Source organism: Theobroma umbraticum, unplaced genomic scaffold, assembly GCF_002168275.2.
Source record: "Theobroma umbraticum cultivar Fairchild unplaced genomic scaffold, ASM216827v3 scaffold_204.0, whole genome shotgun sequence".
In the NCBI taxonomy this organism is placed as follows: Eukaryota; Viridiplantae; Streptophyta; class Magnoliopsida; order Malvales; family Malvaceae; genus Theobroma; species Theobroma umbraticum.
Window position 1 is genome coordinate 2,259,272 of NW_018397267.1, and position 23,148 is coordinate 2,282,419.

A 23,148-nucleotide genomic window follows, 5' to 3' on the forward strand; every position below is an offset into this window, starting at 1 on the left:
TCAGCCATGATATTTCTGCTTGTATGTTTTCTGTCTCTGTAGAACCTACAATGCCAAGAAAGTAGAAAGCACACTGGTTGGGTCAGGGAGATGCTCCGCACTCCCTATTGACTTTGGAATTTTGGAGAGGTAGTGCTTTCACAGTTAAAACTCAGTATCATCGAAATCAAGTTGTCCTTATCCAACTGCCACCCACCACATCTGTATTCCTTCGAAAGGAAATGATGCTCTAAAATGATTCTGGCCTTTGTTTTGGTTAAACCAGCTATGAATGGATCGATTTTCCCCGAACTTACCGGGAATATCAGCTTCTATAACTCTTTGGAGAAGGTCTGTTTATAATTTTGAACTCACTGCTCAACTAGCACCAGTGGTCTAGTGGTAGAATAGTACCCTGCCACGGTACAGACCCGGGTTCGATTCCCGGCTGGTGCAAGCAAATCCCTTTTATTTTTCAACTTGTTTACAGAAAATGTTTTAGTCTAGGGCGAGTGGATGCGGGGTTTGATCCACTATTACTTTTGTTATAACGGGAAATCCACCTAACTATTTCCCCCAAAATAACCTTTTTTTTCTCATTTTGCTTCCTCAGATGGCATTGAGTTAGCCAGTGGTGCACTATTTGGTGTTTTCTTACCCACCCTATATACAGTTCTTTAATTACACCCTTATCTTTAGGATGATGGACTTTCTGCAACTACAATTTGTATAGAAATTAAAAGCATACTCCACAAACTATTGAGGTTGTTTTCTCGGTTGGATCTCTGCTTCCCAAGTTTTCCACCCTTGTGTGTTGGGCTTAAACTTTCCCTGAACGAACACTCTGGCCCAAAGTTTCTCGAGCCGAATGGATTTTCCCGCTGTTAAAAAGGATAATTCAGACAGTCGAAAGCCTGTGGCTGCTAAAGCAGCAGATGGCACGCTCGGTTATCCCATCAAAAGGAATGGCCTACCTAGCATTCCTTGTAATTTTAGCGAACAGAATGTCGAGTTTCCATCTGTCAAAGAAGCCTCCAAACCTGTCATCTGTCATCAGCGGAAAGCTCCAATTTTGTCGTTTTAACATCCCTGACAAATAACAATGAATCCTCATTGTGATAACCTAGCCAACTTCATTCAAGATTCACCTCATTGAAAACACTACTATTTTTCCTTTCTCCCCAAATCCTGTATAGATTATTGTGGGCAAAAGCAAGCCTCCATGATTCTGCAAAATCAAGTCCACCTCATTATCCCATCTTTGCAAAGAGTTTTTGCCAACTGTAACCTAAGTAGAGTAAGGGAAGTCAAAGAAGAGGTTCTTAATATTCTCATCAGCCAAATCACATATAGTAACACAGTTTTTCTTCCAAAAATCCATTGTATTGTTTTGTAATATGCCTTTAGAGGCTGATCTGGGTGTTAAGTTTATTCCATACTAGTTTCTGCATGCTGCTGCCGCATAACAGACTGGTCATTGTTCATTGCCCTTCAAGCACCGTGGAAATTCCAACAGTGAACTTATCATTTTCGTCAGGTTTACATATAATTTCCTCAGGAACATCCTTCTTTGCAGTAACTTTCCAAATGCCACACAAAGCTAGCAAGTCAATCACTGTTTCAATATTCCTGGAGTATTATAATACCACTCCAGCAAATCACTGTGCCTACTACTTTGGCTTTTACATCACGTTTTGCTATATTGTCAGCTTTCATTTATATTCTACCAACAAAAATCTCTAAAAGCCTTCATCCTCAATTATCAATCCGACCTTAGCTCAGTTGGTAGAGCGGAGGACTGTAGTGGGTTCACTCAGAGAAATCCTTAGGTCGCTGGTTCGAATCCGGCAGGTCGGATTATTTTTAATGATGTCTTCCTGCATGATTAATTTTATAATGGCTAGGCCAGGGCCAGCTGGGTTCTGGAAATATAGTCCAAGTCTTTTTTGTGTGTTTATTTTAATGCAGATCCACTCCTATGAAGGCAGCAACCACATGCCGTAATAAATGTTCATCCACGCATTTGTCGTACTGCAGCGAATTGATTCCACTTTCCAGTGGCTAGTTGGCATTTGGCACATTTACAGCCAAACTCCAGCTTAATTCAAGTTTGAAAGGGAACGTGTTGGCAGCCAGAACTTGTTGCTCGCATAATCTAGTACTCCAACTCAGTTAGACCTCGAATCCCCTTTGTCTTGGATGTAGAACAGGCTAGGCCCAAAGGCTTCCAATCTTTCAGACTTTAGTTATTAAAGCTGTCAAATTCCTGCAAAAAATTTTCATTTGCTCATTGATTTGTGTAGAGCTAAAGGTAAGCACAGTTCAACTCTTGACCATAAAATGACTGCAGATGGTCACAGCACAGCACTCATGTAAGTTTCATTGAAAGAATTGCCTCAATCATTCTTGCCATTCAATTCTATACTCTATTATGTCTACAAAAGGATAAAGAAGACCAAAATTTCTCCTACATGAATGTCACAGTCTTCTCAAACTATATAAATACTAAAGAATATGATGCATCCGATAATTTAACATAAAGAAATATACATATATTTTCTACTTAAAGAGTTCAGAATCATTTATTAAATAATAGAAAGAAAAAACATTTTGCATATTGTTAGGTTAAAAGTTAAAAGTGCAGATTCAATCCGATTGTGCAGACCTACCTCAATAATTTTTAGCAGCTCAGCTATTCCAATCAATCCTTGTCCTAACCTAAAACAAAATATCTGTTAAAATCAGAATTAACCATACCAAAATGTTCATGTCTGAATGCAATTGTGTCTGCTCTTGCTTATCTCAACAAGCCCGACAAGATTCTCTGAGTGATTTAAATATATATTTCTATACTTAATTCATAGAATTCTAATCCCTTTGTATATGCAGGGTAGTCACTTCCATGTCAAATACCTATCCCCTACCCCCTTTTATTGTTATGGGCCATAATTAATTAGTTTTAATTTAATAATTGTATTATCAGCTGTCTTCAACAAATCTCATTTTACTTATTGCAATACTGCCTCTTTTTTTATCATAAAAAAAAAAAAAACCCTTCACTGTAATCATCTAAACTTCCAACTTTATCTATTTTTAAACTCTACTTTTATGATGCACTTGCCAAATTTGCTATTTCTTGGGCCAGCAAAAAGTTAGCTTCAATAGGAGCTAACAGACAATCTACCAATGAGCATCTCGTGGCTAATATTCATTGCTCTGGTAATGTCTATTCTCCTTGAACTGGTTTCGATTTAAAGAGAATTTTGAAAAATGAGGGTGAAGATAATGTATTATCTGTCTATCAATGTTGATCATGGACAGGGCACGTGCATAAAAAACATATCGATTTCAACAGCTCTTTCTCCATCCAGATCGTTCATCTAATGCTGGCACATTCAATCGTTCAATGGGTTCACATCATGCTCCAAATCTTTTATTTTTTCCTTCTCTAACATATCATCAACATAGATTGCGTTAAGAACACTAGCTAAGAAACATTGCATCTTTTTCTAACATACAAAAGCTTATTGAAGGTATTAATCAGGTCCTCCAACTCTCCTTCTGAAGTTTTGACTTGAGTACTCAAATTCAACATTTCAAGTTACAATCATCGATTAAGTGTGGTTACCTGTTTTATAAATAATTATATACCAACATAAAAGGTCGTATATCTTTTAATGATTTTTTGATATGTTAATTATTTTTGTAAAGATAAAATTTTCAGATAAAGACCATAAAAATTGGAGCCATAAAATTAATTCTTTTTCTTATAAGTTGCTAATACAAAAAACCAATGGCTTTCTTGCATATTAATTTTGATTAATTTCGGATTTGATGTAATTAAACTGATTGTAATCTGGATGGTGTTGTTACAAAACTAAACATTGATAGGAAGAGGTAGTGTTTAGAAATTGCTAAAACTTTGTAGAAAGGGATAATCTTAATGTCTAATCTACAGTTTATGAATCTTATCTTTGAAATTCAAGAAAGAAATCATCATGGAGTCGGCAAACCCTAAGATAATTACAGAGGGGACAGGAAGATAAGCGTTGATACAATATCAAAGATTATCCACTATCTTTTGCCTAACGACCCGTATCGAGTTTAAGGTTCTTGGGTTTTTGTATTTACGTATACGTTAGAAAAAGAACTTGAGCATTCAAGAAGTTTTCAAGGCACTACATCTGCCACCTTCTCAAGATGTGGACAAAACTCGACCAGCCAAGAACGAATTACCTAGCTGTTAAACTATCTGTAGCGACGAGGAAACGCAAGTTAAGGCATAATTACATGCTAAACGCATGCACATGATGATCAGTTGACCAGCATAATAATAATTATTGTCGTCGTCAATTCATGCAAAGCTAGCTTAACACCAAAGCATCATTTTCTATCTGTGTCATCCTGTCGATATTTTTTCATCTTATCGACTGTGGAGAGCCCGTCCCCATCTAAAGCTAGCCCACCAGGTGCTGGTGTGGTCAGAATACGCGTCTCACCATTTCCATATGGATATTGCTCATGATCATGCCAGCTACAAAAGAAAGGAAAAAGGCGGATTATCTCGATAAATGTAATCTTAATCATGATAATTAAGTTAATCTCAAGTCTAATTATCCGAAAATAAAAAACCCAATCCAAGCCTGGACTTGAATTTTTTATCAGTTAAAAGAAAGAGTGTTCCCATATACAATGGGGGAAGGCAGGGAGAAAGGATAGAATCAATGAACAAAAATCATTGAGGAGCCCCGTGCAACTTGTCAGATAAAAATATTGGTGGGAAATTGCTTGCAAGGAGCCATGGATTGTGACCCATGGAGTTGAGGCTAGGTAGAGTAATTAAGAACAGGATTAGGGGAAGACAACCAGACTAATGATGACTAGCATATCGATTTTATTCTCGGAATTGTAACCGAGTTGTTGATGTTAAAACAAAATAGGTCATAATAAAAAAAAGTGGACTAACGAATAAAAAATGTTATATTTTGATATCCTACCTGATTAAATCGATTATATTAACCTTGTATTCTCGTAGCATTGGCGCAGTTGCACTGACATTATAGTGAAATAAAATTAAAAGTTTATAATATTAAATCAAAACACTACTAAAATTAAAGAGTTTTATCGACGGATTTTTCCATCAATAATATTGTTGAAAATTTTGTTGGTATATTAAAATATCGATGAATTTTCATCAATTAATACAGTTGTCAATAAAAGTTATTTTTGTCAATATTGAAATATTTCATTAATGATATACAGATAGCATATTCCATTGATCTCTCATTTTGTGTTTTTTTCATAATTTTACATCATATGTTTTTTAAGATTTAAAATTTATGATTTAAGGATTAAGGTTTCAACTACAATGAACAAAGGATTATTAGGAACTTTTATTAAATGAAAATTTTCACTAGACATTAAAAAAAAACTATAAATGACTATTTTATTTTGTAATTTACCATTTGAAAAATATAAGAAAAAGTTGAAAAGGAAGTGACTATTGGATATGAACACCAAATTGGGTACCAAGAGAGTTGCATCTTTTTATGCAAAGGCCGCTGGCGTGCATTAAATCAAACAAATATATATATATATATATATATATATATATATATATATATATATACACGCGTGCATGTAAAATTTTACTTATTTAATACATTTTCCTGAATAATTAATAAAGCTAGAAAGACTACATGACGATTCAACTTTATTGAGCTACTACCCATATTTGTTGATGCATGAATTACTAGTTTACTTTACATATGCTTTAACTTTCATAGTATATAAATTAATAATCACATTATTGATTGCGTTCTCAAAACAATATACTTTTACTACCAACCTTTTCTTCGTAATTTATGTTGAAAAAAGAATAATTACTACCAAAATTCTCCGTGTAAAAAGATTAGGTAGTGTTTGGTATGAGGGAAGTAGGAGCACATTCGCTACTTATATTACAGTATTTATTTTGTAATAAACCACTATAATGTAAGATTACAATGCAATCACATGTGATTGCAGTATAAAACTAATGCAATCACATTACATTACACTTTGGAATATTGTTAAAGATATTTTTATCCTTTTATTTTATTACATTGTTAAAAATATTTTGTAATGTTATAATTAAAATAAATAATATTAAAATAAAATATATAATATAAAATATTTTATCAAAGAAATAAAAAAAATTATAAGATTATAATAAAAAATAAAAATAAAATATATGACATTAAATATATATTTAAGAGATGATATTATATAAAAATTAACAATAGAAAATACAAGTATATTAACTTACATTTTAATAAATAAGGATAATTTTAAAAATTAACATTACATTTTCAGTAAAACATTTGTAAACCAAATGTTGTAATGTTATCTTCTCTGTATTTTAATTATTACTTTACTTGAATATCAAACACTGTAATGTTATTTTTCTTACAATAACATTATATTGTAAAGTACCAAACGTCACTTTAATATCATATAATCTATCAAACTATAAGTACAAAGGTACTAAAGGAGTTAGAATTTTACATTTGAGGGGTGAATAAGAAATGAATCAATCGTACAATCTTAAGAAATAATTTTATTGTAATAGATTTAATTTTAATCTCTAAATTTATTAAAATTAATTATTCATTAATTGTTGAGACATTTCATCAAATAAAAAAATTATTATGGTGACAAATTATAAATTTTTTTAAAAATAAAAATATACTATAAAGGTCTTTCCCTCGGCAATAATTCATTGAGACTTTGTTTTGGAGGAAAGGGGAGGGGCCAAACATGATTATTTTAAATTTAACAATCATTACCATGTTAAAATAATTGACCAAAAACAAACGAATGCAACTTTGACCATTGTTTTTGATTCTTCCTTCCCTCGCATAAGTAACAGTTTTGAAATGATTGTGAAATCTGAATAATATCAAAATAATGTCGACATAGTGGGCCTTTTTGTGGCAAATAGAAGTCGAGACTAGTAATTTTTCAAGAACAGTCATGTCTCATTATTGAATCAATAAGTGGAAACTATTTATATTTAATGAACCATCTGCATATAAATTTTATATATAAGTAAATTAAATATTATAATTTCATTAAAAAATACATTTATGAATGAAATTTTTATTAAATCTTATAATACATTAAATATAAAAACAAAAGAACAAGATATTTTGTTCAAGAGAGAATTAGCTACAATTTTATTTTATTTTATTTTATGAAAAGGAAATGCACTTGCCCACCTTCTTTGACATTAATTCAATCGTGGACAATAAAAGAGTGAACATAGACTCCTTTGTAGGCCATATTATCAGTCTAATTATTGCATCAATTTTTGAATTACCAAACTGCCCGTTTTTGTCATTGTCATTAAGCGTTATAAACATGATGAAGTATCGGCGAGGAATCTTTGTGTTTAGATGCCAAAGGATAACAAACCACTGGCAAGACGCCGCGTTTTATTTTATTACGTTGTTTTATTTCTTTATCCCTAAATAATTTTAACTTCATATGATGACTGTGCAGGTGTACAAAAAGTATTTGCTAAGCATGCAAACATGTGGGACCCTCCAATTGGGATAAACCTCAAATATCTATCGTCCTGGATTTGTCCACGTTTGATCTTACACGACGCTCAGTCACGTCACTCTGTCTCTTCCTAGTTGGTGGGATCCACCATTTTCATGTCGGGATGGGGATAATTAATAATCACACGAACCTTACCCATTTTAAAATGATAAAAAATTCTTTGAATTATTAACAATTCACAATTGAGTCTCTCTATTTTTTTTCTATCAAATTTAGTTTTTTTTTTCTAATTATATTTAATTAAACCTTTATTTATAATAAAAATATAAAAAATTTCATTATCAATAATAATTATTACTTTTTGTATATGTAAATATAACATGCGGTGTCGATTAAACACAAAATGAACAATTGATGTGAGATGATGTGATATATTACATGATCAATATTCTTATTATGTTTAATTTATATAAATTTATATAATATTTAAATAAACTATTACATTGTTACTAAATGAAATTAAATTATACTAAAATTGTAATGATAATTAGCAAAAAAAAAGTAAACTCATATCGATAAGTAACTCTTAAACCTCTTCAAAAGGAGTTAATTCAAATTATGAATTAAGCTAATTTTTTTTAATATCAAAATTTATTTTGGTAGATCAAAGAAATTAATAAGAGAAATATACGTGGGACGTGGATATTCGAGTATATCCGGATTAGATCGGTTGATCAAAATTATTGCGACTGATCGACCTGGATCCTCGCTGTCTGGTCGATATATACTAGACTGACTCGATGCAGATAATCCAATGGCTTCATGCCACGTAGGAATTCAATTTGTCTCTCATGTGCGCGGCGGCTCGTTCGTCCACGTAGGTCTAAGCGGGTCCCGTTGTTGCCTAAATCCTTGTATAAAACCGAAGTCCGTAGCCCACAACATTACACGCCCAGTTTCTAAATTACCCTCGGGAAAATATAACATTTAAAAAAAAATGGCTGGCATTGCAACAAGAATTTCATGGAATCACCGGAATGTAACATACGGTTGCCAGGAATTCAAGGTCCCTGAGCAAACAGATTCGAGTCTATCAGATATGGAATTCGGGTTCCTTGAAGATGGTGACCACCCCGTAAGCTACAACAGTGATGAGCTTCCAGGTAATGAAATGGTGGATGAAGGAGGGGACTTGGGTGATAATGAGGAGAAAGAGAATGATGAAAGCAGTGTCGAAAACAACAAGAGTTTTTGGGAGAGCCAGCACCAGGTTCTGCAAGCGACCTTGTGTAGGAGTAGCTCTTTAGAATCAAGAATTAGGAATGCCACCAAGGAAGCCTTGAAAGATATTCAGAAAGCGGGAACTGTTTGTCCTTGTGGGAAATCTATGGCTGAAAGTTGTAGGACTTGTCTAATGAGAGAAGTCTCCAGCCGTCTCCAAAATGCTGGTTTCAACAGCGCCGTTTGCCGGTCTAAATGGCGAAGCTCTCCGGATATCCCCTCAGGTAAAAATTCCATTGCTTTAGTTCTTTAGAGCAGAGAAGATTATTATCTCGGTGGGGTTCAATTTGTCAAGGAGTCAGAGGCTGTACTTAACATTATTTGGATTGATACTGTGCAGGAGAGCACACTTTCTTGGATGTGATAGAGAATTCAAGAAAAGGGGATGTAAGGGTAATCATAGAGTTGAATTTCAGAGCTGAGTTTGAGATGGCAAGAGCAAGTGAAGATTACAATCGTCTAGTTCAACGACTACCAGAAGTGTTCGTCGGCAAAGTAGAGAGATTAAATAATGTTATCAAAATCTTATGTTTGGCTGCCAAGAAATGCATGAAGGAGAAGAAAATGCACATGGGGCCATGGAGAAAACACAGATACATGCAAGCTAAGTGGCTAAAATCTTGTGAACGGAACACATTAACACAATCCTTGTCGGTAGGATATTCAGGCCGATTGCCAAAGCCAAGGGCCTCCATGTTAACTGTAGATTTGCTGGAAACGTTATCCAATAAGCATTGTACAGCAGTTGAGGTTGTATGAATAGTTTGGGAGCTAGTAATTAGCGAAAGATTTTGTCCTCTGCCTCTTTTGTTTTTTGTACTTACATGTGAACTTGGGGGCCGTGTGAGTGTTATACGAATACTTTAGTTGGATTGGATAAATAATTACAGTGTGGTTTTATTCTCAACTGTTGTCTTTTGTCTAGGATTCTTATCCTTCTTTCTTACACATATATCCTTCAATTTCTTTTTCTTCTCTTTTTTTTTTTTTTTTTTTGTTTGGGAAGTTTGATGTTCAAATTCAATGCCATACGCTGCAGCAAATGTCAGATTTGATGACAGACCATGCTCTGTTGTGTAGCAATACACCCGGACTTGGATTCCTGACAATTATAAAAATAATGTCAGAAACATTAATGGATCAGGTTCCGAACTAACTCCAGGTTAGCGTTTTATATTGTATCGTATTAATTAATTTTCACAAACTTGAATATTTGATACCATTTTTTTATTTAAAAAATAAGATTCAAATTTTTTTAATTTCGTATTATTTTTTAATACGAAAAATTGCAAGCTTCACGGAAGTTCAACAGTAATTCATAAATGATGGTAGAAAAATTACAAATCAGAAGTTTATTTAAAAAAAAAAACGTATTTTATTCCTTCATCATCCTACAAACTAGAAGTCATTAGAAGTAACTAGATGAGGATCATCAAGAAGCCAATTTCTATGCAAACTTGACGGCATATCACTTGGAACATGCTACGCTCTGGTATGCACGAGTTCCAGGAACCACCAAGTAGCATCGACAACATTCCAGATGCTGTCTAGTGTGAACGATATTATTGGCGTGTTCATACCAAGGTTGGTTAGATTGAAGGCTGTCCTATTCTTTAATTGGCATCAGAAGAAAAGAAAAAAAAAAGGAGGAGAGTGATTCATTGCTCTTTTAAATATTTCTTTTCAACTAAATCTAGTTTCCTTTACATCAGATTATCATTGAAGACATGAATGAAACATTGACTTCACTTCGATCTAATATGTTTATCTCTTATCTCTTGAACCATGAACCTTTGGTAAACACAATATGTTAAAGAATTTGATAATAATCACATCAGAGAGTTTAGCATAATTCTGATTGTCTAATCCATAGATAATTGGTAGAATCTTTATTTCACTTGATAAATTGATCCTGCCCTCCTGAAAAGGAATTCCTATACATATGAGCTTCCTTAGGAGCCCAACAACCTCCATCATAAAGGTAGTGATACACAGGGGAGGGGATTGAACGACTCGGGGTTTTGATGGTCTGACCGTCTGAGCCTGTGGTTGAGGAAAACATTTATGTGGGTTTTGGGCCTTTGGTGAAGATAACTCGATGGACCCATCTTTTGTTATTGTTCTCAACAAGGGGTCTCTTGAATTTAGACCAAGAGGCCCATGGGTTCATTCTTTCTTTCTTTCTTAACTCTCAATATGAACAAGCAAACCAAAAATAGGAAAAAGCATACAAAAGCATCAGTGAAACAGAAGGGAGCTGACAAAACTGATCCCTCTACATTTGTGCCGATCCTTTTTAATAAAAAAAAAAATAAATCTTACTTTTTAAATAAAAAAATCACACATCAATCATTAAATTTAATATTTAAATATAATTTTTTGCAATTTTTAACATATACATTTTGCTTTTGTACATTTCTGTTTTGGCCATCAATAGTGAGATCTTTTATTTTTGCTCTCATCTTATTAGGTTTATTCTCCCTTGTCTGTTGGGTATTTTAAATAAAAGCAAACCGTCCAAGAAGAAAAACTCTTTAATTTCTATATGTTGTCTAAAAACAAGGCTTTAAAAGAAGTTGAATGACTATTGGTTAGGTACTTTATCCTTAATTTCTTTAGATAAGAATGTACAATTCATCATTCAATTTATTAAGCATGATATGTGCTTGTGTTAATACCAAAGGCATGAACAATTCATATTTTCACTCTTTTTAATAATTATCAAATGATATCTGGATAAGAAATTTAATTTTTTTAAATTACGACACGTAAATTTTATTATTGATGCCAAAACATGTACGAGAATGAATTTTTGAATAAATGGATAAACTCAAATTTAAATATTTTCAATTAAGAAGAAAATAGCTATAAATAAGTCTCCCTGATTAGAAAGGAGATTCAGGGCTTAAGTTAGAATGAGGAATTTTGGTCTCTTTTAATGCTGTGGTGAGGTTGCGTCAAATCCGGGTCTTTGATCCTAGCCACAGGTTGATAGCAAACGCACCCAATTGGGTCCCTACCATCAGCAGCCGCACTTGAAAAGCACTTGGCTAATCCCAAACGCACCGCACTTGGTCAACATGACCTTTCTATTGGTTAGCGCTTTTAATTAATCCTGCTTTATGAGTTTATGTCGTTACATTTTAATTATAGAATAAAATTTTAAAAGCATATAACAGAAAAAAATTCGTATACATACGATCCATGTACGTAGAAAAATATACAAACGAGAAGGGCCTGTCTACCCAACATGTTCCAATGGTGCACCACATAGGCCGTAGCACCTTCCTTTTTTCCCCCGATACCAACCACAAACACCAAATCCGTGCGAACCGTACCACTCTGCCGCCTCTGTAATTATTAAAAGGATAAAAATGAATAAATACTTAATTCTCCATGATAATGACACTTGTATTCCGCCACTTTACTTCTTTATTTATTTATTTAGAAAAAAGCTTTTTGAAAAATCAAAAGCTCTGTCTTTTATTGACTTTCTCTCTCTGTGGTCCCCACACTCCACCACCCCTCTCCCAATTGGGCTCCACCTTTTTCCAAGTCCTTAACCGAAAATAGCGGGTCCACGGAATCTACGGTCCCCAACCATCTCCGTAGACGATACGTATACCATCACAAACCTTCCTTTTGCAGGAGAATTCCTAGATTTTTTTTTACTATTTTTTGGGTTTTGTTCTGTTTTTTTTTTTTTTCAATCTTTTCCCTCTTATCTGCCCACAAAAATATCCTGTCTTTGGTTCCTAACAACGTAGAAGAAGGTTAGAACTTTGGAAAAAAGAAGATAAAAAAAAAAAAGAGAAAACCCTCAAAAGAAAATGCCACCTTGCCTTGATTAGCCATGTACTTATTAGCTTCATGGTAAAGTTCTTGTCTTTGGATGCCTTTTGGTATATGTTATCAGATGTACTAGTTTTAGTACTTTGAGATTTTTTTCCCATTTTTTATTTGTTTTGTGCTTATCTGGTCATATATGAATCTGGGTCTTTGATTTTTTTTTATTTCTTTTTTTTTTGTAATGGGGTTTATGATTGTTTTCGACACAATGATTAGTTTTATTTTTCTTCTTGTGGTTAATGCGTGTTATACTCATGGCTTTGTTTAGTCTCTATTTTCAATAATAAAATGAAGTATGCTTTTTTTTTCTTGGGTTTTTGTTTTTATTTTATATTATTTTTAATTTTTTGATTGATGACTTGTTTATTTGGTTACTTGTGTGGGATTTTCCAGGCATTCACGGAAGGTGGTATTTTGACTTTCGAAGCCTAAGAGAAAGGAAAAAGTTTTTTTTTTTTTTTGGAGGAGGGTTTGGTACTTCGGTTATGAATCAAAGGTTTGATAGATTGAAGAAATGGTGTTTTAAGTGTGGATATATTTGATGGGTTTCAAGTGATCTTCTTTTTTATTGTCCAATGGAGAAGAGATTAAGGCCAGTCAGAGTCTCATTCTTGATGGTTCTTCTTCATGGCTTTGATTGGTTTCTTGATTTCAATGAAACCGAAGTTTGATTTTTCAGTGGTCAATGGTTGATGGGCTTGAAGAATTTTAGTTTCTTGAGCTCTGTATATTGCATAGGAGTATTGTTTCAGCAACAGTCTCTTGATTGTGTCCCTTCTTCTTCTTACGAGGAGGAAAACATAGAAGGAAAGTCAAAAGCGAAGCTTTAGGTTTAAGGTCTTCTAGGATATCAAGTATTTGCACTGAATTACAGGGATATAAGAAATGGTAGACGAGGCTAATTCATGGCTTAGGAGAACAAAGTTTTCTCACACGGTTTGTCATAGATTGGACTCATCAAGATTGGTCTCTTTTCCTTTCCACCTACAATCAGACAGGAATCTGGAGTGGAGTTTGGGATTGAAACCAAGGTCAGCAGTGGCTTCTGCTAACCAGAAATCGGCTCACAATGATCCACAGATTCAGCGAAATCCTATCACAAACAAGCAAAGATCTGTATCTCCTCTCCCTCAGACTGTTCTCTCTGATACCTTTAAGGAAGCAAGGTCTGAGAGGAGGAGATTCTCAACTCCAAATCCTCAAAGGAAAGAATCCGACAAGCGATTTAGGGGAAAGTTTTTCCATAAAGAATCCCATGATAAGAAAGGATCCAATTCACCAGCAACATCAAATTCAAGTCCCCTTAGGCACTTCGGTTCCATGAAAGTTCAAGATAAGTCAAAGAGCAGGAAGGAATCGGCTTGGACTAAGTATTTTGACCATGCTGGAGGAAGGGTTAATGCCGTAGAAGCAGCTGATGAACACACTGTTGAACTTTCCCAGCTATTTCTTGGGCTTAGATTTGCCCATGGTGCGCATAGCCGGCTTTATCATGGTATATATAAGGAGGAACCTGTTGCAGTTAAAATTATTAGGGTACCAGATGATGACGAGAATGGAAACTTGGCTGCTCGATTAGAGAAACAGTTCAATAGGGAGGTTACTCTTCTATCTCGGCTCCACCATCCGAATGTTATAAAGGTAATTGAACTTTTTCTTTGTTTTCTTTTCTGTTCTTTTTTTTTTTTCATTTTCCCCCTTTTTCATATGTATCTCGTCTGTTATTACCATGCTTCCAAACAGTTTATTCAGGTTTTTGATCTCTTAATAGCTAAAGAGCCATAGCTTTAAATTATCTTGAATTGAGGTTTTTTTTGTTAGTTTCGATCCTCACTTGATTGTTTGATCTGTTAACCAGTTTGCAGCAGCATGCAGAAAGCCACCGGTTTTTTGTGTTATAACGGAATATTTATCAGAGGGTTCATTAAGGGCGTACTTGCACAAGCTTGATCACAAGTCTCTTCCGATGGAAAAGTTAATTGCTATTGTTCTAGAAGTTGCTCGTGGAATGGAATACATTCATTCTCAAGGAGTCATTCATCGTGATCTTAAACCAGAAAACGTTCTTATCGATCAGGAATTTCATCTGAAAATTGCTGATTTTGGTATAGCTTGTGAGGAGGCATATTGTGATCTACTGGCAGATGATCCAGGGACTTATCGTTGGATGGCACCTGAGATGATCAAAAAGAAATCGTATGGACGGAAGGTGGATGTTTACAGCTTTGGACTTATTTTGTGGGAAATGGTGGCTGGAACAATTCCATATGAGGATATGAATCCTATCCAAGCTGCTTTTGCAGTTGTGAACAAGGTATGTTCCTTAACCTCATGCTTTTTGGTAATATGAATGCATATATCTGTCCTTGCATATCAGCCTCAGTTCATTCAGGCCTTTGCTTATCAAAATTTTCATGTCTTTGCTTATTTTAATTCCTAAATATTTTGCCATCTCATTGATTTAATCATGTTCAGTCAACTGAAGATTGTAATATTGATCCACAAATATGACTGCATTGAAAGTCTTTATGAATTTAAGCAATACTGATAGAACTGAGTGGTTTGGTCCGCATGATGTTAGACTGCGAAGGAGCCTTGTCATCCTGCTGGTGCTCAGCATTAATGCTATTATCTTGGTCTCATGCAGTGGCATAAGATGTTAATCAAACAATCATTTAAAAGTCATTGCTCAATATGAGGCTAACCTAAGCACTTTTTTCAGAAACAAGAATAGATACTTAAGATGTAGGTAGCATCATATTTCTCCATTGTTTCAGTGGGTTGAATAAATTGTCAGGATGACTCTGGAAGTTTAGGAAAGGAAGGCATGGTTAATAACAGATGTTCTACTTGAATTTTCACTTATGTGGGAGAACTGAAGTGCGATTGTAGCATCTTTATGTATGATTTGTTGCATTTGTTAATCTCAACTGAGAAGCTTTTATATCTATAATTCTGACGTCGGAACTTCTTTTCCTAGAATTTGAGACCTGTTATCCCACACAGCTGTCCACCTGCCATGCGAGCTTTAATTGAGCAATGTTGGTCGTTGCACCCAGAGAAGAGGCCTGATTTTTGGCAGATAGTGAAGGTCTTGGAGCAATTTGAGTCCTCACTTAATCAAGATGGAACCCTGAAATTGGTACAGAACCCAACTTGCCAAGATCATAAGAAAGGGCTGCTTCATTGGATTCAAAAGCTTGGTCCCGTGCACCCTCACTCTAATGCCTATAGTTCACCTATGCCTAAACCTAAATTCACATGAATCTTTATTGTGACCTAGCTTTTTTGTAGTGTCACCGGGCCAGTTGTAATTAAAAGGTTCGTTTTCTAAGCTTCTCTATTTGTACCTTATGTCACATTCATGTGAGAGTGAATGAAATAGATTGGTAGGCATGCATGAAGCTGAATGTGTTTTTTAACCTTTATACACATACAACAAATGACCATTTTTTTGGGCAGGAAATTAAAAATATTGGCCGAGAAAAATTAAAGAAAATCATTTTCATTGCAGAAAAGTCATTTGTCCCGGATGGCATTTCGTGTATACACACGTGTGCACATTGTTTATAGTTGTGTGTACTCTTTTTTTTCTTTTCTTTTTCCTTTTTTGTTCCAAAGATGAATACTTGTGTGTACAAATCAAACATTCTTCAATTTTACCCTTCTTTTTATATAGTTGTCATTTTCTTTACTTGCACATATGAGTTTAGTTTCTGCAATAATTGATCATGGAAAGTTGATCCAGTTTATTGTATCTTTCCATTTCTTTGTTCCCCTAACTTCAGGAAATTCAAATCCTATTACTTCCTTTAGGAACAACTACTAGTAGTATGTAATTTATTGAAGTTTACAGGCATTAATTCAGTCCATATCATTACAAATACACACTGGAAAAAGGGTTCTTCCTGTTAGTTGAGTTAATAACATTTGTATTCATGATTCAGGAATCTGCAATTATCTGAAAGAGTAAAGTCTGGGAAATGCTGGCATTTATTCCCACATTCTCTACGTGAGAGTGAAACAGGATCATTGCAACGTTATACGTTAAAAGTGGGAGTCGAGCATCCTTAAGTCCTAACCGGGAGAACAAGGGAATTGGGTTTCTCTGCATTTGCTACCCAAAAATATATAAACATAATTGCCTCCCTAAGTTTAGTTGGACTTTATTATTTCGATTTGATGTTTTTCCAGTATTAATTACAGCGTCTATACGGCACCATGCAAGTTGATAGTAGTAGGCTAGTAGCCTTTGCCTTTTCCTCTTTGGAGTAGATCGCCGCATGTCTAAATCTTGTGTAGGTTCAATGTAACAAACGTGGTCCATATGAATTCGTGAGTGATTTTGATTGGACGGGGTTTCCCTGTCAAATATTAATACCAAATGCATTAAATTTTGACCTGTTCTTGTTGGCAGAACTGTAAGGATTCGCAATGGCCTCTCTCTGTCTGGCCTTTGCAATACCAAAACCCTCGGACTTTGGACACCGTTAATGAAGCCCATGTGTCTACTCTAGCTTGGGCCTTAATCATTCCTTTGTAACCTTGGCTTCTGGTAGTAATGTACTATACATTAAAGAACAAAATAAACATATAATAAAATCAAATAAATAATATAAAAAGAGATTGGATATTGATACATTAACAACATCTTAAGGTTAAGCTCCTATCAAATTTCGTTTTAATGCAAGTGTCGTGATCAAAACGATGAAGACTGAACGTGATAGGATAGGAGTGGCAATAATTCAGTATTGCGACTTGGTTCGTCAAAAGGTCGTATTGTGAGTGTTCAAAGGTCAGTGAAATTCATCAGTCTTTATGGAAAACAAAACCAAGACCAAAGTCGTAGTGGTTGCTTCTTTGAAACCATTAACTTAACTATAATTCCTAAAGGCAACTTTATTCTCCAATAAAACAATTGCTTCGTCTTGAGGATGGTAACGACTTAAGAGGAAAAGAATATATATTTTATTCAATGTTGTAACCTTTCTCGACTCTGTGTATACTAGGAATAGAGTGCTTGCATGTTTTGTTTTATTATTCTTTTTTTTAAAACATTCTTTAATGGAATTAGTTCGGGTATGATGTATTTCTCATTAATTATGGATATTCATTAACGTATTTTTCAGATCAAATTAATATGATTTCTACTTTGATGTCATTTAAGTATAGTTGACTGATATTGCACAATTTAATTTATGGTGAGTGAATCAAATATAAAACGGAATAATTCGGTGACATTATTTAACACATTAAAGTAAGAGTCCAGATTAATTCGAGTTTAAAATGAACGGAATTACGTAATTTTCAGTAAATCATCTTTTCACGAAGACGGCAGAAGAAAGTTGGTAGGCATGGAGCATCTAAAGCGACAGCTATAGTCTCTAATCAAATCTTAGTGGTGGTAAAAAGAATGTTAAATTGTCCACATTAAAGGAGATTCCAAAGGAATTTCCCAGTGCAAATTCTCAAAGCAATTTTACAGCTGAGCAATCCCTGGAAAAGCTTTGAAGGGGGATAAGGTACACATGGTCTTTCTCCCTTTTGTTGTTTTTAATATCCCCCTGGAAATCCAAGTCGATATGGAAAAAAAATTGGAGAAGACCAAAGTCTTCACAAGTAATAATTGTTGCTTATGGTTTGTGGATGTACAAAAAAACATGGGGGGGCGGCAATATTGTAGGTTTTTAGGATTGTTATTTGCTATTTGGTGTAAAAACTGTAGACAGATTGAATTGGAAATGGATCGTCCAATTGTTGCTCTTTCAACATCAATTAGATTTCACTTTTCCATCAGCAACTCTCATCCACTGGGAATGGTTTTGGAAAGTGAAATATGCCTCCCAGGAAAAGTGCAAATAAGCCCTTGTTTCCCTGTCTGGCTAAGACAGTCTCTCCCGCAATTGCCCACCAAAGCCCGACAACCATGCTTCTACAATGTGATTTTATGCTTTTGGGTAGTGAAATTACTGTATGATTCTCTCCTTTGGACATTTGTATTCTTCTTCTAATTGTTGCTGAGATGAGGAGGGTGGTTATTGAATCATAAGCAGGAACATTTACATGATCAGTTCTCATTGGACCTCGACTCATTTCAAGAGATCATAACAATAATTCGAGATTCAATCCAAGGACCTTGTCTTCTCGTGATCATGAAGGTTAATTATATTAGGTGTTAATTATTTGAAAGGTTAAATAATTTACATAATGGTTGTTTGATCTTTCTTGACTCTTTCATTTACGCAGGTTAGTGCACTAGGGGATTCTGTGCCCCTTAGTCTTCTACTTTGTCTCACTACTAATCCATGGTAATTTTTATAATCATTTTAAGTATTAGAATATAATTTTATGCCTTCCAAAAAACTCAATTTATATAATGATCTCTTTGATAATTAAGACATTAAATGAAGTGACAACAAGTCCATTAAAAATTATTACAAACTTAAAAAGCGTTCATTGTATAATTAATTAAACACTATTTATACTTAACATATGTGCTACTAATGCATATAATTATTTAAAATCGAGAAGATTCAAAATTTAAATCTCACTTTTAGGATGATTCAAGTCTTTCATAATAATTGTATACTTTAAAAAGAAAAATCTAAGCAAAGAAATAACCATGACATCTATAGTGTTCTTAACTTTGTTAGAAAGGGAACATTGCATCCTCACAGTTCTGGGAATGTCCACCTTCTTCACATAAGAAGACATGGAGAGGGCAGGGCTTTTAACAAAATGGAAAATCCCCAAAAGCAAGGATTTGCATTTGAAGACTGATCTTTCTCCTTACAAATCTGGACCATAAAACTCAAAAGTAAGTGATGTGGACCATTTTAGTCTCTAAACGAGACAGAGAGAGAGAGAGAGAGAGAGAATTTCTATTTCTCTTTGAGGTCAGTGGTACGCTCCCCACAAAGCCTTCAATGCGCATCTGGCTTGGGCAATAAGCCAGCCCCTCCAAAGCCACTTTTGCTAGGTTTCTTTATCTCACTGTTTTCTGATACATATACAGTGCACTCGATGTTTGCTGCATTCTGGTCCTGTTAGTCCCACAGTGAAATGCTTTTCCGAAGAATATGAAACACAAGGAAATATGCATTGATTATTGAACATGAGATTAAGAAGATCAAATAAAAATGAAGTAAATTATAGCTTATTCTAGCGTACAAATCTTGGAATGTAATGATTGCAAGGGAGACAAGAATGAATATAAATCATAGTCCATGGTGTTTGTTTACCTGTGCAGATTAATTAAGTATTCGAAAAGGTGATTATATGTACTGCAAAATCTTGGAACCTGCCAAATAATCTCGGTGTACTTGACCTTCGTCAACCACGTGTCGCATGCAGTGTAGAAACTCACCAATTAATTAGTAATTTAGATAAGATTAAGGAGTCCTACTCAACCATTAGAAGCTGGTCATTACGAATATAATGAGACTAAACCTGAAAAATGTTGAGTAAGAAATTACTTCCAGGAATCATAATAACACCAATAAATTAGTAATTAGATAAGATTTAAGGAGTGGGAATAATTAAGCCATTAAGCCGAATGCTTACGGTATTAAACATTGAGATATTCATGCCAGTTTCACTGGGTTATTCCAACACGTGTCGATGCTGTATCTATGTGCATGATGATTGACGAGACAAGTTTAATCTGTGCTTTTTTACTTTATCAAAAGGCTCCGAGTTAATCCAGATGAAGAATTCATTTTCCTACCCCTCTGAACACTACAAGACATCGCCACATGTATCGGGTTGGTGAGCAACTGGTCAAATCAAACTGGTACGATTCCAAATCAATGGAAGTTCAGCGAAACTTTCCACCTGATTACGCTGATACCTCGTCGTCATTTTCTAATGAACTTCATCTTAAAACCAACATGATTCTCTTGGAACGGGGAAGCTGCATTATTAGAAGATTACATGCATATAATTTCATTCATATCTACAGTGATAATTCGATTTGCAAAATTGGACAAACCATCTGAATCCAAAGGGTACTCAAAGCCTGTACATAGGTGAAAAGATTCAACTGAAATGAAATTTATAATTGGGTAGAAAAGAAAGAATGGGTTAAAATTTTTTTGGTGAGGCATGTGCTTGTAAAAGGTTTAAGCCGGAATTGAAACAGTAAAGCTTTTGGAAATATGTTTTCTCAAGAATTAAAACGGTCAATGACAGTCCACTTAGCCCTACAGCGAACCCCACCACCGGTTCATATCAGCAAACTTTTTCTCTGTGGCATCTCATGATATATAATTTTGCTTTTGTGCCTTTGGCTTTCATTACTGATAAGGGAACCTTTAAGGCTTTAACAAACAAAGGGGTACTCACATTAACCCTGTTGGGCAACGTTTGCTAAGTTGGTCTAAGGGCTTGGAAGCTGCAGCTTTGCTTCCCAAAGGATAACTGATATGGAGCACAACCCTAATTCCTCAAGAACAGATAGAAAACTCATCGAGAGAAACAGGAGAAATCAAATGAAAGCTCTCTATTCCAAGCTCAATTCTCTCATACCCCATCACAACTCTAGGGTTTATCTCTCTCTCTGTCCCTTTCTTTTTGCACACTCACTCCAAAATGTGCACAAATATTTGCTAAATTTCGATTCTATGGAGTTTTGCAGGAATCAACATCACTGCCTGATCAACTAGGTGAAGCTGCAAACTATATAAAAAGGTTACAGACAAACTTGGAGAGAATGAAGGAAAGGAAAGACAGCTTACTAGGAGTAGAAAGGTCGACGAATACAAGCAGGAGCAGTGGACCGAGATCTCCCCAAATCCAGATTCAAGAAATGGGTTCTTCTTTGGTGATTGGGTTAATAGCTGGCTCGAATAGTCAGTTCATCTTCAATGAGACAATTCGTTTTCTTCATGAAGAAGGAGCCGAGATCGTTAATGCCAGTTTCTCTGTTGTTGACGATAATGTTTTCCATACTATACATCTTACGGTAGGCATATGCTTTCACTTTCATTACCCTTTTTCTTGTGATGTGATGAGGAATCGTAATATTCAGGAATAATCTTTTATTTTAGGATTTGTTCAGAAATTCTTGGCTTAAACACTGTGTAGGTTGGGGAGTCTTATGCACCAGATTATGGAGCTGCAGCCAGGATATCTGAGAGACTACAGAAGTTCGTCAATGATATTGCGGATGCATGATCAGTGATACTCTAACGGAGTAAATAATCTGAATTACTCTATCTTCGGTTTGATTGTTAGTAAAACGTTTCTCAGAAACCTCAAGGGATGAAACATGAGGCGCCATTGCCGCTTGCTAATTAGTAGTATATGAAATAATGCTGCTTTGGCAACACCAGATCTATTGCTAATATTTTCAATTGCCAAGTTTTTCCACATCTATACATACCCCATCAAATTACCTCTCATATTCAATAAAGCAAACTGCCACTATAACCTAGTTAAACTAGGATTAAACAAAGTGTACAACTTTTATGCATTGTTGATTCTAGTTTAGATAGGATTATGGTGAATAACGGCTCTATAGTTGATATATATGACAAACTTCTTCTTGCTAGCTCAGAAACGATGTTACTTTTGTTTAGTTTTGACTGGTTGGAAGGAATCAATATTTGTTAGATTTGGATTACCCTACATATAATCTTTATTCACATATGAATTACTTATAATTGGTCATTGTGTTTTGATAAATCGACATTTCAAAAGATAGGCCAGGTGCTTTATTTGCTAACTAGTTTCCATTTATCTATGTTGAATACGAAATCACTTTGTAAAGAGCCTGTCCAACCAAAACCATGCTAGTTTGAACTGATGAAGTCGCAATAGTTGACCCTGTGACCGTCGGCAAGACCAGTACTGGCTAAAGGTTTATAGTTAATGCAAATTGAGGCTTTCCCACCTAAGAAAGTGTGTAATGCATGGCTTACACAAGGGCGGATTTTTCTGTGAAACTTACTTTTTTTTTTTTGAAAAGTCAATGGTAATGCAAGTAACATAATGTTTTCACAAAGGGATGAGAAGTCAATTATGGAAGTATTTTTGCTATAATTAGGGAGAAGGCTTTTAGCAAGTCGGGAATATGTACATGTGTATTATGTAGTGTGTGTGAAAGCAATTCTTTTGCAATTTGGCTGACGAAAGACGAATGACGTTTGCAAGCTTTCTTTTCTTGCATCTCAGTTGGTAATTAGCATGTTTAGATCACAGGCAAAATAGGGGAGAAGTGGAGAATTTATAAATTGCTATAACGATAAGAAAGGATAGAAAGAAACCTTTTCTTGTTGTGTATCCCTGGTTCCTTATTTTGGAGTATGCAAAAATATTATTATTTATAAGTTTTCACTGTAATTTAATTGTATTTGTGAAATTCACTTTGTTATATAAAATATCCCATTTCACGGTTGGTTTAATCAAAAAGAAAAAAAATATATAAGCAATAGTCTCTCACCCAGAAAAATATAAAACATCAAATAACACAATTTCTCTTACTTCTCTCTCCTT

The 23,148-nt window shown here is 34.7% G+C and overlaps 3 protein-coding genes and 2 non-coding genes across 8 annotated transcripts; all 5 read left to right on the plus strand.

Moving 5' to 3' along the window:
• The first annotated feature begins 364 nt into the window (after window positions 1–364).
• TRNAG-GCC (transfer RNA glycine (anticodon GCC)) lies at window positions 365–435 on the plus strand. The gene has a single exon. It is a non-coding gene; the product is annotated as a tRNA-Gly (tRNA).
• A 1,311-nt stretch (window positions 436–1,746) lies between these two features.
• On the plus strand, window positions 1,747–1,836 carry TRNAY-GUA (transfer RNA tyrosine (anticodon GUA)). Its single transcript is given in 2 exon segments — window positions 1,747–1,783; window positions 1,801–1,836. It is a non-coding gene; the product is annotated as a tRNA-Tyr (tRNA).
• A 6,616-nt stretch (window positions 1,837–8,452) lies between these two features.
• LOC110424096 (uncharacterized) lies at window positions 8,453–9,712 on the plus strand. The gene is made up of 2 exons (XM_021438597.2): window positions 8,453–9,029; window positions 9,146–9,712. Exons 1-2 carry the CDS (start codon window positions 8,522–8,524, stop codon window positions 9,562–9,564), a joined length of 927 nt encoding a protein of 308 aa, XP_021294272.1. The 5' UTR covers window positions 8,453–8,521; the 3' UTR covers window positions 9,565–9,712.
• Window positions 9,713–12,494: 2,782 nt separating this feature from the next.
• On the plus strand, window positions 12,495–17,056 carry LOC110424178 (Protein kinase superfamily protein). 3 transcript variants are annotated; one of them, XR_002445887.2, is made up of 5 exons: window positions 12,495–12,678; window positions 13,048–14,295; window positions 14,513–14,968; window positions 15,635–15,975; window positions 16,602–17,056. XR_002445887.2 is itself a non-coding variant. In XM_021438698.2 (4 exons), the coding sequence occupies exons 2-4, from the start codon at window positions 13,540–13,542 to the stop codon at window positions 15,917–15,919; spliced, it is 1,497 nt and encodes a 498-aa protein (XP_021294373.1). In that variant the 5' UTR covers window positions 12,495–12,678; window positions 13,048–13,539; the 3' UTR covers window positions 15,920–16,332. The 3 variants fall into 3 exon arrangements, 1 of the variants encoding a protein (XP_021294373.1); XR_002445888.2 differs by lacking the exon at window positions 16,602–17,056 and adding an exon at window positions 16,117–16,332; XM_021438698.2 differs by lacking the exon at window positions 16,602–17,056 and having other exon boundaries at window positions 15,635–16,332.
• A 3,909-nt stretch (window positions 17,057–20,965) lies between these two features.
• Window positions 20,966–22,431, plus strand: LOC110424580 (basic helix-loop-helix (bHLH) DNA-binding superfamily protein). Of its 2 annotated transcripts, none has more exons than XM_021439176.1 (3): window positions 20,966–21,197; window positions 21,290–21,616; window positions 21,739–22,431. In XM_021439176.1, the coding sequence occupies exons 1-3, from the start codon at window positions 21,078–21,080 to the stop codon at window positions 21,826–21,828; spliced, it is 537 nt and encodes a 178-aa protein (XP_021294851.1). In that variant the 5' UTR covers window positions 20,966–21,077; the 3' UTR covers window positions 21,829–22,431. The 2 variants fall into 2 exon arrangements, with proteins under 2 accessions (XP_021294851.1, XP_021294852.1); XM_021439177.1 differs by having other exon boundaries at window positions 21,713–21,834.
• Window positions 22,432–23,148: the final 717 nt, after the last annotated feature.